The sequence below is a fragment of the Nuphar pumila genome, chromosome 15, assembly GCF_984573655.1.
Source record: "Nuphar pumila chromosome 15, dmNupPumi1.hap1.1, whole genome shotgun sequence".
NCBI lineage: Eukaryota > Viridiplantae > Streptophyta > Magnoliopsida > Nymphaeales > Nymphaeaceae > Nuphar > Nuphar pumila.
In genome coordinates, this window is record NC_143263.1 from 19,120,634 (window position 1) to 19,138,298 (window position 17,665).

The 17,665-nt window shown below is 36.9% G+C and overlaps 1 protein-coding gene across 1 annotated transcript; it reads right to left on the reverse strand.

Moving 5' to 3' along the window:
* Positions 1-444: 444 nt before the first annotated feature.
* LOC149814709 (uncharacterized) lies at positions 445-16,613 on the reverse strand. Its single transcript, XM_089988447.1, has 4 exons — positions 16,513-16,613; positions 16,249-16,347; positions 2,601-3,502; positions 445-998 (listed from the first exon to the last, which is right to left on the reverse strand). The coding sequence occupies exons 2-3, from the start codon at positions 16,268-16,270 to the stop codon at positions 2,601-2,603; spliced, it is 924 nt and encodes a 307-aa protein (XP_089844573.1). The 5' UTR covers positions 16,271-16,347; positions 16,513-16,613; the 3' UTR covers positions 445-998.
* Between the last annotated feature and the right edge of the window lie 1,052 nt (positions 16,614-17,665).

Genomic DNA, 17,665 nt, shown 5'->3' on the forward strand with positions numbered 1-17,665 from the left:
TGCTCATACATTCTTTCAAAAATATCTAATGTTGATCATTCATTCAAAAATATACTTGGTCATACATTCATCCAAAAATATAACAGTTCATACATTCATTCAAAAATATATATACTCATACATTCATTGAAGCATATATACATCTTCAAACACAATACCATTCTCATAAATTTATTAAAAAACATATACATCTTCAGATACCCCACCCTTCTCGTACATTCATTAAAAAATATACCTATTCTAACACCCCAACCTTCTCATACATTCATTAAAAAACATACACATCTTCAAACACCCCATCCTTCTCAAACATTCATTCAAAAACATACACATCTTCAAACACCACACCTGCTCATACATCATTCAAACACATACATTTTCAAACATCACCATTCTCATATATTTGTTGAAAAACATACCTGCTCATACATTCATTCAAAGACATACATCATATCCTGCTTATAATTTCATTCAATCACATAATTCATATGAGAAAATCATAATGCTGAAGAAAAAAATAACATAGTATAAGCGAAAATATCCAACTCTACATGTAGTTGCATATCAAAAAGATGATAAAACCAAAATGAAGTCAAATAGTATGAGTGTATCAAATGTATTATGAGTGTATCAAATGTATCAAGCAACCACCCATCCCTACCCCACTTGTACACCAACCCACCACAAAAATACATCATAAAACTAGAAGAAACTAAAGGTTCGAAAGAGTCCCATGACAACTAAGATCCAGCATCCTCTCATACATCTCCTAGTTGCACCCTAGTGCATCTCTTGTTGCTGCACCTCTTGCTGAACCCATCTTTCATTGTCATGTATTCCTGCAACCAACTATTGGTTTCCTCTATGCTGGTGAAAGATCTGCAAGCTGCATTGTACCTGTGTACGTGTGGTTGGCATGCCTCCCAAGAGTCGTAAATACCTCTAGACCACCCTCAAATATAACATGATATCTATGGTGATGTATCATCTTCTCGATACTTGAAGACACCAACACAAGAAAAATATATAATGTTATCAATCAAGCGTTCATCAAATACAGATTTTATTGCAACTAACATTAAAAAAAATCAAATCATACAATTGCAATCACCCAACTCATGTAACAAGTAATTAAAGTAATAAATATACTTACTGTGTGGAATCCTTAGATCATTATTGCTATTATGATTAACTAGTTGCCTTGCGTTTTTCTCTTCGGGATTAAGCTGATAAATGGTATGATTATTATTATCAGGCGTGAATTGTTTGACATTTGGTTTGTTTTCTATTATAAAATTATGTAATATGCATGTTGCATGAACAATTTTCGCCTAAGAACTGGATATTGTACTTGGCACTTTTAAATTAAAAATCAAGCTTTTAGCAAACTAAAAATACTCTACTGTTTTTCGCAATAAGGAGCATTTATGATTATATAGCTCTTTTGGTTTGTCAACTAGTTTTGCACCAGGTGCATTAAATTCTGATAAGTGAGCGGTTTCTTCGACGTGGAGTTATAAACTCAACAATGTTTGGATATCCAGCATATGCAAGAGAGTATTTGCCTACACACATTTGGTATAACTTGGCAAAAATGCTTAGTCATTGTAAATTAAATACATTATATATATATATATATTCTTACCTTTGGGTATCAATAGAAGCTGGTCATGATCATCAAATGAATTGTACAACACTTTTGTATCGGTTACACTTCCCTCCCAACTAGCAAGCACATAGTGAAATCACATATCAAACCCAACTACAACTGACATTTTGTGACAACCACCCTTTTCTATTTCAAAACCTCATTTGTGCTCCTCTTGGTACATGTGCAGGAATACCTGTTTCATCTATAACCCCCAAATAATTCCACCATACACAATATGAATATAAGTTACTATACATACATATATATATATATATATGTGTGTGTGTGTGTGTGTGTGTAAGTTGCAAGATTACCTTGAAATATGGGTAGTATCTCGGATCTCCCCTAATTTTTCTTGAGGTGTCATCATAGCGCCGGCCCATGTATCGGTGACCAATGCTACATATTGCCGGTAACACCAAATTAAAATACTTGCGAACTGTTTGGCCTAAGTATTGAAATATATACTGTATTGTCCTATTTTTGCTCAATTTGACCCACACTTAATAAAAAAAATTGCAACTTGTTCTTCAACCCTACATCACAAACATCATGCAATAATCCACTATTTTGTAGTGTCACATAATGTTGTATAGGTTTCTTTTTCCATATGTAAGAGGTCGAAACAATTTGTCAGTGACCAAGAATACAGTCAAGCACGAAATCAGGACACTTGTATAGAGTCATGAACAATTGCCTTATTTCTTCTTTCCCTCATACGATTATACTTCTGTATATACAAGTCTAATCATGCAATATACATGAATACATGCACAAGAACAAAAAATTAGATATCATGTCATAAGATAAACATATCTATCATCATCAACATACACAATCAACATTGAACATTTAGCATAATGATGACATTAAATATCAATAAGCACCATAATGATAACATCCAACAATCAACAAGAAAACATACATACTTAAATGGGCAAATGCATACCTAAACATTGGGAGAAAGTCTGTTGTCCAACCACTCGACTCTCAAATCTGGCTCCAAGCACAGAAATATAGTCGCATTGCTGGGAACTATCAATAAGTCCAATGCCTTCATGCGCGTGCGAGCATCAATCTGACCATTCTCTACCATTTCTTTCAATACAGTGTTGCATTTCATTGTGAGGTTGTAGGCTGATGCATCGCTGATGCTTTGCACATAATGACAGATGCTACCTAGCATGTCTGAAAATTGACTATCACCTAATGATTTGCGCTTCCTTCTATTTGCTGGCCTCGTAGATGATGATGGCTCGCTAGGTGGTGGACTAGTCATGGGGTTCTCATCACAAGGAGCATAAGCATATGAGTTCATCTCTTCTAGTCCTTCCATTTGAGGACCTTGGCACGGTGTCTCTCTAGATGGTGGTGGTGGTTTATTAGATTGAATGCTCCTATATTCACCCATAGCCATGGATTCCCCAAATATTTCCACGGCATGTTCATAGTACTTCCATTTTTCAGGCTTTCTATAATTCTTCCACGCTGGATATTTCTTCACACACTCAGCCCATACTTTGTTATCCACATCAACAATCTTTTTATCTGGGTCCCACATAAACCCACTTGTGTTTAACATTTGGTTCATGATGGACAAGTTAGGCTTGGCACGCTTTAATTTGTTTTTTATTTTTTCCAACGTAAATTCTGGGCCAAACATCTCAATCATCTTCTTTTCTACTGCCCTCATCGCTTTATCTTTCAAGCCACCACTAGTTTTCATACCAGGTATCCTAGCTTGCTCTAACATGCAGTCAAATAGGTAATCCACCTGGCGGGTCTCCCATTGCATTTTGTCCTGCGTAATGTTCACTTCCTCCATTTCAGCATCACCCATCTTACTGAGCACTAATTGCATAGGGTCAGGCACAATGTCAGTGAAACAAAATATATATCATTCACATGAAAGAAAGAAAAGAACATTAAACATGCATTCACCATTTAGAAACCAAAAAATCAAAACATTTTCTTGAAACAAAATATATATTATACATGCAAAAGCCTGATGTTAACCCTAATATCATGCAAGCCACAAATCAACCAATAAGCACATCCATCACAACAAAGAGAGCCTAAAATCAGAAAAAAAAATCATGCAAGCCCTATGTTTAAAACCCTAAAATCAATCAAAATCTGACCACAATGGGTCAGCCACAGTAACATTCAAGCAATAAGCATATTCATCACAACAAATATACCTAAAATAAATAAAAAATACATCATGCAAAAAACTTAAGCTTATAATCCTAAAATCAGTCAAAATCCGACCACATTGGGTCAGCCACAGAGACATTCAACCAATAAGCATATTCATCAAAACAACAACAACTAAAATAAAAATTAAATCATGCAAAAACCCTACCCTTAAAACCCTAAAATCAGTCAAAATCCAGCCAAATGGGTCGGCCATGGTGGCTATCAACCAATAAGCATGTTTGTCACAACAAATATGTAAAATAAGAAAAAAAGGGGAAACCCCTAACCTTAAAACCCTAAAATCAGTCAAAATCCGGCCAATGTGTCTTCCATAGTGGCATTCAACCAATAATCATGTATCACAACAAATATGAACTAGAAAAATGCAAAAACCTTAAGCTTAAAATTAGTCAAAACCCAGCCCAATGGGTTGGCCATAGTGACATTTAACCAATATTCACATCAAGCCTAACATACACACCCTAAAATCAAAGAACAAACTAAAACATGCAAAAGCCCTATCATTACAACCCTAAAATCGATCAAAGAGAGAGGAAGAGTTTTCGGAAGTGAGATAGAGAGAGAAGGAAATGTTGAGAGAGAGAGAGAGAGAATGATATGTTGAGAGAGAGAGTACCGCCCGAGGTTCATCACTGGAGGCTCATCGCTGGTGGTGATGATGGTGGTAGAATGCATTAAATAGAAATGAAAAAGAAAAAATCAATCCTTTTTTATTGAAGAATTGTATTTATTTATACTTGTATGAGTTGTTGCATAGCTAACTATCACAACATCCAATTAGACTTGCTTCAAATATAGGTAATAACTAATAAGTGAACTGAGTTAAAGAACGACCTTTTGATGAGGTCGCTTATTTTTTAAGTGAAATTAAAGTTAAACAAAGTCACTTAATCTTTAGGTCGCTTTCACTCATATGTTTTTAGTTTAAAATCACCTAAAAAATGTGCAACACCAAGCTACCTAAATAATCAGCTACTTTGAATTCACTGAAGAAATAGGTAACGTTGTCTCAACTTTTTACACTTGTAATCTAAAGTCACTAATTTTTCAGGTGAAAGAGTACAACCGTCCAAACAACCATCAACTAAAATTCTGGGCATGCAAGAAATTTTGCAATTGTCGTGCCCGTTTTTACAAATGTGCAACATTTCGCAATCACATCGATCATTTGATGTAAATATTTTAACCGATTCAGTTGTTTTCTCCACGCTAATGATATACCACAAGCTCTTGCTGCCATGACAGTTGTCGATAGCTAGGACTCGATGTGGTTGCTTGAGGCAATGCAGGTAAATTATTCAATATAAAACCATACGATGACAATGACTCGATTATGGTTGGGGGTGATGAGCGTCTAGCCATCACTCATGCTAGGGAGGCTAAGATTGATTCTAAGCCATGCATTTAATAGATGTCATATACATGCTAGAAATAAAGGAGGATGTCTGTTAGTCAACTGATGTCAAAATATCCTTATATTTTTCAATTTACATCTTTTGGTTGGGATATAAAGGACAGGATGATGGATCAGGTTGTTTCCACAAGACTAGGAGAGGAGATCTATACGGGATCGATGTTGGACATGCAACTTATTTTTCAAATCATTTCAGGAGAATCTCAGAGAATAAATGGCATTAAGACATCATGTATTGTGTCCTAAAACTCTCAAGCATAATGGATTTTTTGAGCGCACACATAAGAATACTATTGAACTTGGCCTTACTATGATCTTTCACACTAATGTGCCTAGAAGGTTTCGGGTTATTGAAAATCATGAAAAAATGATAAAGTTTGGAATAATGGAAATGTTGAACTCAGTGAAAATCAAGATATGCAAAACCTTGAAAGTGAGTTCGACAATGATGATCATCAAGACAATATTAGTGAAGAAACCTTGAGCCATAGTGATGTGTCTGATCTTTGTGATGTCTCTACGATGCATGATCAAAATATGCAAAAGGGTAAAACCATGGTTGTCAGTCGAGGAAGCGGGAGCGGGAAGCGATACGGGAAGCGCGAGCGGGAAGTGAGGCACTTTCAAAATTTTAGGAAGCGGGAAGCGTGGGACGACTTAGAAGCGAATCACGAACCGTCTCAGAAGCGACCTAAGAAGAGAGGGGGAAGCAAAAAAAGAGGAAAAAATGAAAAAAAGGAGGAAGCGAGGGGGAAGCGTGTTTCCCATAAATGGGAAGTGTGTTTCCTATAAAAGGGGAGTGTGCTTCCCATAAAAGGGAAATGCACTTCCCAAAAAAGGGAAACGCTTCCCTGCGCATTTCGAAAGCACGATGTTTCACGCTTCCGAAACGCGCTTCGGGGAAGCGTGCTTCCCCATATGCCTAGGCGCTTTCGGTAACTCTAGGGAAAACCATAGTGACACGCAGCATGCAATTTTAAGTCAAATCAAACCTACTATATGCTTACATCAATGAGAATGTCATTCCAGGGTAGAAGGCTACCATGGATGAGAAGATTGAAGCCTTGAAGACTAACGGCACATAGGAACTTGTTTCTAGAAGACCAACATGAATATTGTCAATTCAAAATGGGTCTACAAAGTAAAATTCAAACTAAACGAAAGTCTTGAAAGACTTGAAGTCTGGTTAGTTGTTCGGGGTTTTACTTAGGTCGAACGGATAGATTTCTACAAGATTTTTTCTTCGGTTATTTGTATAGGAAACATTTGAATTGTACCATTGCAACTACCAACAGATGGGAAATTAAATAGCTTGATGTCAAAAGTGTTTTTTTAAATGGTGTTTTAAATGAAAAAAGTTTTTATGAAACAACCACCCAACCACGAAAATATCCAAACCATGTTTGTCATCTCAAAAGAGATTGTATAGGCTTAATCAAGCCTCCTGCTTTGATCAACTAAGTGATTTTTTTCTCAAATTGACTCATTTTTAGTATTGTAATTGCAAAGGAGTATTTAAAACCAAATTACATGTTGATGGGTTACATGAATGGCTTAAAGCTTATTTGGTAGGAAAAGGGTTCAGTCAAGTCCCCATGATAGATCTTTTAGAAACCTTACCATATTAGAATAAGGATCCAATAAAGGATCCATATCCATTCACGAGTTTTATAATGTAATATGTATTTCTAAAACAGGGCATTTTTGTTCGTGTAAAAATGTTGTAACCCTATTTAATCTAATCAAGAGGTTTACCGCAGCATATAAGGAACAAAAAGGAGATTATTGATTCCCAGTAAACTCCCCTCTTCTTTGTCCTCCTCATCTTTTTATTTTCTATGGAATATTTCAGATTTAATATGATATCAGAGCAGCGGAATTTATGGGCGTGAAAAGTCGTCTTTTCCTTCTTGTCAATGGATGTTGGTCTGCTTCTTGTCGCCCTGCTCTTTTCCTTCTATCTTCGTCTCCTAAAGGTTTGTCGTTTTTCTTTTTCGTCTTTTCCTTCTCATCAACGGGTGCTGATCTGCCTCCTGTCGCCCTCCTCTTCTCCTTCTATCTTTGTCTCCTAAAGGTTTGTCGTTTTTCTTTTTCTTCTTCCTCTACCTCATGTTTCCTAAAACTTCAATACTCTTATCGCAGATCTGAATCACATTCAGATCTGCCGTGTATCTCCAACAGATCTAAGATATTCTCTGCAGATATGTCGTGTCTTTCTCTATCTTTCCTCTTAAACCCTAAAACATTTTTGCGTCCTTGTGTTTGTCTTCATCCTCTTATATTTCTAAAATTAGCGACTAAATATCTGTTTTCTTTCAAATCTGCACCTCATCTTCTAAAATCTGCTATTCTCCTTCACCTGTCGACTGTGTCGTGTGGGTTATTTCTCCTTTATTCTGGTCCTATAATCAATCTGAAATCAGTCACATCGAACTTGCTTCGCTGTTTTGATTTCAGATTTCCCTTTAAAGCTATTGTTATTGTTCTTGATTCCTCTTAATCCCTCAATATGAATTTCCAAGGTTTGTCAATAGATACTTCTGTCAACTCTGGTCTTTCTTCCAACTTTTTGGGGCAACTTGTCTCTGAAAAATTAAATTCAAATAACTATCTGACTTAGAAAAGGCAGATCACTCCTTTCATTCAAAGTCAAGATCTCTTAGGTCACTTGGATGGCTCAGTTTCAGCACCTTCAGAGTTTATCACACAAGAAACAAAAGAAGAAGGAGGATTGGCAAACGTTGTTCGCAACCCTGCATTTGTTGCCTGGATGAAGCGCGATCAGGCCCTTGTCGCGTATATCACTTCCACATTGTCTCAAGAGATATTAGTTTTTATTCTTGATGATTGCACAGCTAAAATATTGTGGGACACTCTAGCTCAAACTTACTCTCAGATATGGGAAGCTAAGGTGTTATTTCTCAAGCGTGAATTCCAGCTTTTGAAAAAGGGGTCAATGACTATTATTGAATTTTTAAATCAAGTTAAAAGCATCACAGATCAATTAGCAATTGTCGGATATCCAGTATCAGATAAGGAAAAAGTGCAGCAGTCGCTGAGTGCCCTGGGGTCAGAGTATCATGTTCTTGTCACTTCTTTATTGTGTTTACCTGCATTGCCCAGTTTTGAGGATTTACGTGCTAAACTGTTCCAGTACGAAATGTCTTTAAAAAGCATGCCTGATACGTCAGCAGAGCAATCATCTACGCATGATGTTTTTGCCACAGGCATGACAGTTGATCGCACACGAGGAGATCTTTCCTATAGATGGGGGGCGTGGCAGAGGTAGAGGAGCTCAAATCCAGAGTGAACGTGGGTTGCTACCTACGCCAAATTTCACTGTCAGCTCTTCAAAGAGTGTTCCCACATGCTATATGTGCAACAAACATGGTCATATTAAGGCTAATTGTTGGCTCAACCCACAAAATCGTAACAGAATGCAAAACCATAAAAATGTGGCCACACCAGAAACCGCAGGTACTTTTCGGGTTAGTGATGATGCTAAGGATCTTCTCTTGTCTGCAATGGCCAACTTCAACTTGAAACATAATGATGATGGAGTTTGGTATGTGGACTCTGGGGTAGCAGCTCATGTCACTGGAAATGCAGGTAAGTTCTCTACTTTGATCCCATATTTTGGTAAATCTAATATTGACTGGAGATGGGACTCACCACCCTATTTCAAATGTAGGCAATGTCCTCATTCCTTTGTCTGAGTTTGCATCCATCCCTTTATCCAATGTTGTCCATGCACCAAATATAAAGAAAAACATTGTCTCTGTTTCTAAGCTTGTTGATTCTACCAATTCATCTGTGGAATTTACTCCTACTCCTGTCTTTGTCAAGGATCTTCAAACGAAGCAGATGTTCACTAAAGGAGAGCGGCATGGAAACATGTATATTTTCAATGAAGATCTAGTCTCCGGTGTCCTGAAGCCTAAGTCTGATCGTGTCTCTAAAGATGTTCTAAGTATATCCAAATGTAATAAGCCAGATCTTTGGCATTATCGTCTTGGTCATTGTAGTAGAGTCTTTATTGAAAAGCTAGTGTCTCATGGTTTTCTTCCAGAGACTGTTTCATCTTCATTATTGAAGGACAAAATATGTCCCAGTTGTCAGGTCTGCAAGAAGTCATGTACTTCCTTTTCATCAAATAAATAAAAAAACTTCCATGCCTTTTGAAATAATATGTTCTGATGTTTGGGGTCCTGCTCCCAATCCTTCTTCTTCTGTAAGCAAATATTATGTGTCATTTATTGATAGTTTCTCTCACTTTACCTGGATATTCTTTATGAAACATAAATCAGAAGATTTTCTTATTTTTCGTCACTTTCATGCCTACGTTAAAACTTAATTCTCCCAAAATATTCAAATCCTCCAATGTGATGAGGGTGGTGAGTATTCCTCCAAAGAATTTTTAGATTTTCTTCAAGATAATGGGATGCATCGTAGAGTTTCTTGCCCGTACACCCCATAACAAAATGGAATTGCCGAGCCTAAACATAGGCATATTGTGGAGAGTGCAATGAGTATGATGCATGGTTGTAACTTACCTATTAATCTTTGGACAGAAGCTTTTCATATTGCTACTTATGTGATAAATCGTCTTCTTATGCCTATTCTTGAAAATCAGTCTCCCAATTATGTTCTATTTGGTGTACATCCTAATTATGATGAGCTACGAGTTTTTGGATGCACATGTTATGTACACATTGATAAATCCATGAGAACTAAATTTCAGGACAAAGCTTTTGTATGTCAATTTGTAGGTTATGCAGATGAACACAAGGGGTACAGATGCTATGATCCTGTCAATAAGAAGATTAGAATTTCCAGAAATGTTATTTTTGATGAAAATAGTTTTCTGGGAAATGAAGCAGGTCATGACCGTGAACATGTGGATGCAGTTGCTAATTGGTATGACCCATGGCTCAGTGCTGAACTTATTTCACATGCTGCAGAACAATCTACTTTGGCCCCTAAAAGCATACATGGTGAGACGGTTTCAGATGATGCATTGACACAAAATGTCTGAGATACAAAGGTAATGTCTATACCAGGAGACTCAGAGAAAACAAATATACCTGTTGGAGAACACGTAACATTGTCTAATAACAGAGAGGCACCAAGAAGATCAGGTAGGATAAGGCATCCTATTGAGAAGTGGGTTAGTTATGATAACTTTTCTATGGATTTTCAGATTTTTCTATCCAAGATTGAAAAAAATGATGAAACATTTGGTTTTGGTCAAGCTATCCAATCCAACAAATGGATTGAAGCGATAAATAAAGAGATCGAGGCACTTCATGAGTGTCAAATATGGGAGATAGTTGGTCGTTCTCTAGATAAAAATGTTGTTGGTTTAAAATGGGTATATAAGATTAAATATAAACTGGATGGTAGCATTGAACGGTACAAGGTACGCCTTGTTGCCAAAAGTTTCACTCAAGAATATAGTCAAGATTATGATGAGACATTCAGTCCAGTGGTGAAGATGGGAACTATTCGTATCATACTTGGCTTGGCCATTGAACATGGATAGACCCTTGGTCAGCTTGATATTAAAAATGCATTCTTTTATGGAGATTTAAAAGAAGAGGTCTACATGGAATAGCCTCAAGGTTATGCAGAGAGAAATCCAAAAGAATATGTATGCAAATTAACCAGAGACTTGTATGGTTTGAAGCAAGCCTCCAGGTCATGGTTTGAAAGATTTTCCTCAGAGATTCAAAACCACAGTTTCTTTCGTTCCCAACTAAATCATTCTTTGTTTATATTCAAGAACGGTACTACTACTATTTTCTTGCTTATATATGATGATGATATAGTGATCACTGGTAATGCTCCAGACCATATTCAACGAATTAAAGATTTATTGAGTATGCGGTTCAAAATGAAAGATCTTGGGGAACTGAGATATTTTCTTGGTGTAGAGGTGGACAGACAGGGTGGAAAAATGTCATAATTGTCATTAACTCAACACAAATACACTCTTGATCTTCTGGATAAAGCAGGAATGACAGATTGCAAACCTCTGCCTACACCCAGTGTTATCAACCAAAAGCTCAGTATTTGTGATGATGAATTATATCCTGATGCAACCAAGTATCGCAGTTTGGTGGGTATGTTAGAGTACCTTACTTTTACTAGACCAGACATTGTATATTCTGTTAATCAAGTATCTCAATTCATGCATGAACCGGAGACTGGTCACATGGCTGTTGTTAAACGCATTCTTCGTTATCTAAAGGGCACGGTGGGTGATGGACTCACATATATACAATCTTCATGGGAAACACCAAAACATGACATGTTGGCATATACAGATGCAGACTGGGCAGAGGATCCAGATGAGAGAAGGTCTATCTCAGGATATTGTGTTTTTATTAGAGAAAATCTGGTCTCATGGAGTAGCAGAAAACAGAAGGCAGTGGCAAGATCTAGCACAGAGGCAGAGTATAGATTTATGGCAGCTACCACAGCAGAAGTGACCTAGATTAGACATCTGCTTACAGAGATGAGAGAGGACATCTCAAGTTCAACACTTATGTGTGATAATAAAAGTGTTATACAAATTGCATTCAATCATGTTCATCACAGTCGGACCAAGCATATTGAGATTGATCAATACTTCATCAGACAAAAAATAGCAAACAAAGAGATTGAACCGGTTTATGTGCCTTCAGAAGACCAAGTTGTTGATATGTTCACAAAAGGTCTCACAAGTCACCGTTTCTGGTATTTGAACAACAAGTTGCACATGGTTCAAACCCATGCACAACTTGAGGGAAGGTATTAGAATATGGGTCAGATATGGATTCAATAAAGGATCCATATCCATTCACGAGTTTTACAATGTAATATGTATTTCTAATACCGGGCATTTTTGTCCATGTAAAAATGTTGTAACCCTATTTAATCATGTTGTAACCCTATTTAATCTAATCAAGGGGTTTGCCGCAGCATATAAGGAATAAAAAGGAGACTGTTGATTCCCAGTAAACTCCCCTCTTCTTCTTCCTCATCTTTTTATTTTCTACGGAATATTTCAGTTTATCAGCAGATTTAATACTCTCTAGTTATCAAACTGACCATCTATCTGTATTGTGCTTATAATTGCTTTAACATATATCTGGTATGTTTAGCAATTAGATATTAAAAATGTCTTCCTGCATGGCCTCCTCACTCTACTGACTTTTATAAAGCAGCTCGCAGGTGTTCAGGATCCAAGCAAACCCACTCATACGTGTCGATGAAGACATGGCATATACAAGCTCAAACAATCTCCATGGGCATGGCTTTCCGTCACCTCAGTGGTTTCTTGTTATCATTGGGATTCTACTGTAACATCATAGATTCCTCATTATTTATTGTCACCACAAAAAGGTACCATTTTACTCGGTATATGTTGATGATATCCTCATTACTGGTGACAACCATCATTTTTTAATCATATTGTCAACTAAGACACGAGTTAGACATAAAGATCAGGGCAATGTTCATCACTTTCTTGCAATTTGAGCTAAACCATTTGAAGATATTTTTCTTAACCAAGCTCGTTATACTTGCCACATTCTTGAGCATGCTAACATGATCGATTGTAAGCCTATTTCTATACCATGATTTCTAAACCTCATCCACTAATAAAGACAAGCATTTTTCCTATCTGCACTATGATCAAAGCATGGTGGACAGCCTGCAATACCTGGCATCCACTAGACCAGAAATTTCTTATGGTGTCAACTTGCTCTGTCAAAATATGCATGCTCACACCAACTTTCTTTTTCAATTGGATAAATGGATTTCCCAATATATTAAAGGCACTCTCACTCATGGCATTAGACTACTATCTGAAAATCCTTTTGTTCTCTATGGTTTTTCAGATTCTGTCTAGGCCAGCTACATGATTACCTATCAATCCACTACTGAATGCTATTATATATATTTGGGTGGCAATTGTTTTTTTTGGAGCATGAAGAAACAGGTTACCATCACCCACTCTAATCCCGAGGGCAAATATCAGGGCACTTGCCTCTACTATAGTCGAAATGACTTGACTTTCATTCATTCTAAGACTAAGAGATACTGGATTGTTTCTTCCTCACCTCCTACTTTACATTTCTGACAACATATCTGCATTTGACTGTCAATCCCGTTTTCCATAATCATTTTAAACATATAGAACTGGATTATCATTTCGTTCAAGAAAAATACCCCGACAACTTACCACAAGCTTTACCCCTTCACACTCCTACAAAGCCTCCCACATGGCCCTCAATTGAGTAATTGCGAACCAAACTTTTCCTGTGGCGCTCAGCCAAGTTCGTGAGGGAGCATTGAGCACATAGACCATATCGAACAGAAAAGTCAATGTGTCATTATTTGAGGGATTAAAGGCATCTTTTGGGTCTACTAAGACAGGATGGACCTGCTGAGATTGGATTTATCTGCTGAACCTAAATTGAAGGGATTTGAATGTATGTTGTAACTAAAATATTCTTTTTGTAAGGAACTCTCACTGTAACAGATGCATGTTTTGATAAACATGCAGTACCAAATCTACATGTAATTCATTATACACAGACGAGGAAAAGCTCTCTAGACTCCAGTAACTCAGAATTCTGTCAAGATCTTTACACCCCTGAGCCAAGTTTACGGGAGTATCGAACAGATAGACCATATTGAATAGAAAAAGTCAAGGCAACATTTAAGGAAATAAAAGCATCTTTTGGGTCTTCTACGATTGGACAGACCTACTGAAATAGGGTTCATCTGTTGATCTTAAATTGAAGGGATTTGAATATATAATGTAACCAAAGTACTTTCTGTAACAGATGTATCTTTGATAAACTTTCTGTAATAGATCTACATGTAATTCATTATATGTAGAGAAGGAAAGTTTTTTGAACTCCAGTACTACCTTCAAGGTCTTCACTGTTTTGTATTCTATTAGGCATTTACTAAGTCTACCCAATTACGCATTGTATAATCGGATTTGGAATTGAATAGAGTCAGATGAAAAGAGCAAGCAGCAGATCATGTCATGTTGAATATAATTGATTCACTATATCCAATCAACCTTGTGCAACTCACTTGATGAAGATATGTGTGGGCTCCAATCTCATGGGTTCCAGGTGAGATGCACTGTCCCCCTTGAATACACCAAAATGACCAATTATATAGAATATGACCTTATCTGCCCTCTAAAAAAGGCTACCAGATCCAGATTCAACTAACTTAAATGGCTAATTAGGTACACATTTTATATTTTAAACATTTGTCAGAGTCAGATTTAGTTTAAATTCGTTCAGATGAAAATTTTATACACTAAATCCGAATTTGAATCTGATTACCAATCAAATACAATTTTTTGCATTGACTTCAATTAAATGGATTTGGATTTTGTCAGATATCTGGCCGAAATCTGGACTATTGACATAAAATTTAGATGTGTGCGCACACCTGTGCAAGCACACAAACACATACATACAATAAATAAATGAAATCTCGAAAGAAAAAACTAACATTAGATCATCCATTGCTTATTTCATTGTATTTAACTATTTTTTCATGTGGTAAAGTTGACTCCAATTTGATATTTTGGGCCATTTTTAAACCATCCTTCATGTGTGAGTCACTGATTTGTCACCATCTTGAAAATTGAATCTTATGATACATTTGCTATAAACCTATAAACTCATGCTAAAAAAAATTATGCAAAGAAGAGAATGTATGACTATATACTATCGTAGTTCTAACTTCTAAACCCCAAAAAAAACCACATGTGTGTGTCACAAATCTCAATGTCAAGATTTTATGAGAGGAAAAATACCATGATAAATAAAAACTTTTTATTGACTATCAAACTCTGAATCTTTTGTTTTCAAAAAGAAATCTCATGGTAAGTACAGAAGGCAAAGCCAGTGCAGCAATCGACTTTTGAAAATATTATGACAAAATTGAAAATTTTTTAATGTCGCTGTTAGATATATGTGAGTGTGCTGAACTTCAAGCTTCCCTTAGGGCCCGTTTGGTCGCAAAACCAGAAATATAATTTTTTAGTTTTCTACTTTTCAAATTCTTAAAATTTCAGTTTTTCCAAGTTCTGGAAAAGTGTAGTGTTTGGATGCACTTGAAAATCTGAGAAAAAAATATCCAGATTTTAATTTTTCTCATGTTCGATTGTTTATTTGAAAACTCTCTCTCTCTCTCTCTCTCTCTCTCTCTCTCTCTCTCTCTCTCTCTCTCTCTCTCTCTCTCTCTCTCTCCACATTACGCCAAAAGTGCATGCCCAACATGAAAGAACACAGCGTCATCACTGTCAATATTAGAACAACTTAATCAAGAGAGGAAGAACTTAATTTCCATGAAGCATGCGACATTTCCCTCCTAGTGGGTGTCATCAAATGGGGGTCCACCAGCTCTCCCAAGCATCTTCAATTTCCAAAGGAGAATATTAAGACCATTCTTTAAATCAAAGGAAACAGCCAAAATCTTTATAAACAGGCATTTTTTTGCTTGTAGACACTTATAACAATTCAAGATTCAAATAAATTTCTGACCTGAAGATTAGAAGAAAGATCAAGTGAAGCATAAACATCTTTTATAACGCCCAAAATAAAATCGAGAAGAAACGAAATAAACAAAACAAAATAACAGATTAAATGTGGGGGGGGGGGGGGGGGGGGGTAGATGAATCTGATAGGGCGAACAGGAATCAACAATATAAAAAGGTAAAAAACCTACCCAATGCCTGAAATTGTAGCTTTGAATAAACAAGAAACGGACCAAATGAAAGCTCAAGCAACTAAAAAAAAAGAAGGAAAACTGAAGATCTTTGCACACCAGCCTATCACAGAAAAAAAATTAAGAACAAAAATCAAGATCTGTGCATTAATCAAGACATAAAAACAGAAAGCAATTCAAGACTGAGAAATGGATCAATACAGGGAGGAAAACCAACCCTTCCTTTCAGAAAACCCCATTCCTGGAGGCAACAATCCGACCCCTTTTTCACCGTCGTCTTCGATTCAGCCTATGAAAGGAGAGAGTTCGATTCTCCCTGACCAACAACAAAGAGATGCAGAATGATTATGGAAAGGATATGACACAACCAGTAGCAAGCGAATCCTATGCGAGCGAGAGAGAGAGAGAGAGCACTTTCAGGATAAAATCTTTGTGAACATTTCTAGTTTTCTGGATCATAGACCTAATCGTGCTGCTTTACCTGCCGTACTTACTGTTGCGGTCCTTGCAGTGTAAAACTCCTATAACTTATCCTCGCCCTCGCCACGCTTCGGCTTGTACAAGCTGCGACGCTTATGAAATTTGAACCTAGTACCGGCCTAGCAGCCTAAGACTCCACCCCACTACGCCAAACCCCTTGGGGTTATTATTTTTAGTTTTCTTAAATCCAAGTTTTAGTTGAATTTATTATTTCTAAGATTTTTTAAATTATCTGATTTTCATCTATCTCATTTTTGACAGCCAAAAACCGTGTAAAATTTTTTTCTGGGTTTTTATTTTTCAAATATCCTGTTTATCCGGATAAGTTGACCTATATCAGATATTTGAAAAATAAAAACCCAGAAACTAGTGGAGGATAAAATTTAAAGTTATGTTTGGCGTCCCATATTGTGGATGAACTTCTGCAGAAGTCAATTATGGGGATGACACAATTTAAAAGTTCATCTGCGGGATAAAAATGGTAACTTGAAAGGACTTTTAAACATGAATGATGTATTTGGCGAATTAGTTAAGAAGGCCTTCTAAAGCACTATTTTTGTAGTAAAAAAACAAATTACCCTCTGCCTTCTAAAATGGGTCGGGTATAGGTTAAACCCCACCCAACCCAACTCGAGGTGGGTTCGGTCGGGTCAAGCGGACCCTACCCCGAACCTGACCTAAAATTGGTTGGGTGTGGGTCAGGTATAGGTTACCCAGCCCAACCTAAACCCAACTCGAGGTGGGGTCAGGTCTGGTCATGAGTCGAGCCAACTGGACCCTACCAGAACCTAACCTAAAATGGGTTTGCCTAATAGTATATATGCTAAGGTCAGGCCAACCGGACCCTACCTGAACCCAAGACAACTCAACCCATGTCCAGACCCGATCAACTGAACTTATAGAACTCACCGTATATTATATGTTTGCTGATGTAGTTCTCAACCATGAGCAGGAAATCTCTAGACATCAACTACAAGAAGAATTAAGTGTGCAGAGAGAGAGCAAATTCCTAGGGTATAGAAATAGTACAATTGCAATTTTTATCCCATAAGAAAAGCATAAATAAGAAATTGAAAGTTTTGTGGGCACGCTCAAGATGCCACCAGAGTTTGTTTGTTACCTTTGAATCATTGATAAAAATCCCCATTAGTCAC

Bases quoted from the DNA above. Each gene is read 5' to 3' on its own strand.
- LOC149814709 (XM_089988447.1), bottom strand. From the start codon at position 16,270: ATGGGGTTTTCTGAAAGGAAGG. The intron at 3,503-16,248 runs GTTGGTTTTCCT...CTATGCAATTAG, and splicing joins GGGGTTTTCTGAAAGGAAGG to TGCTCAGTAAGATGGGTGAT.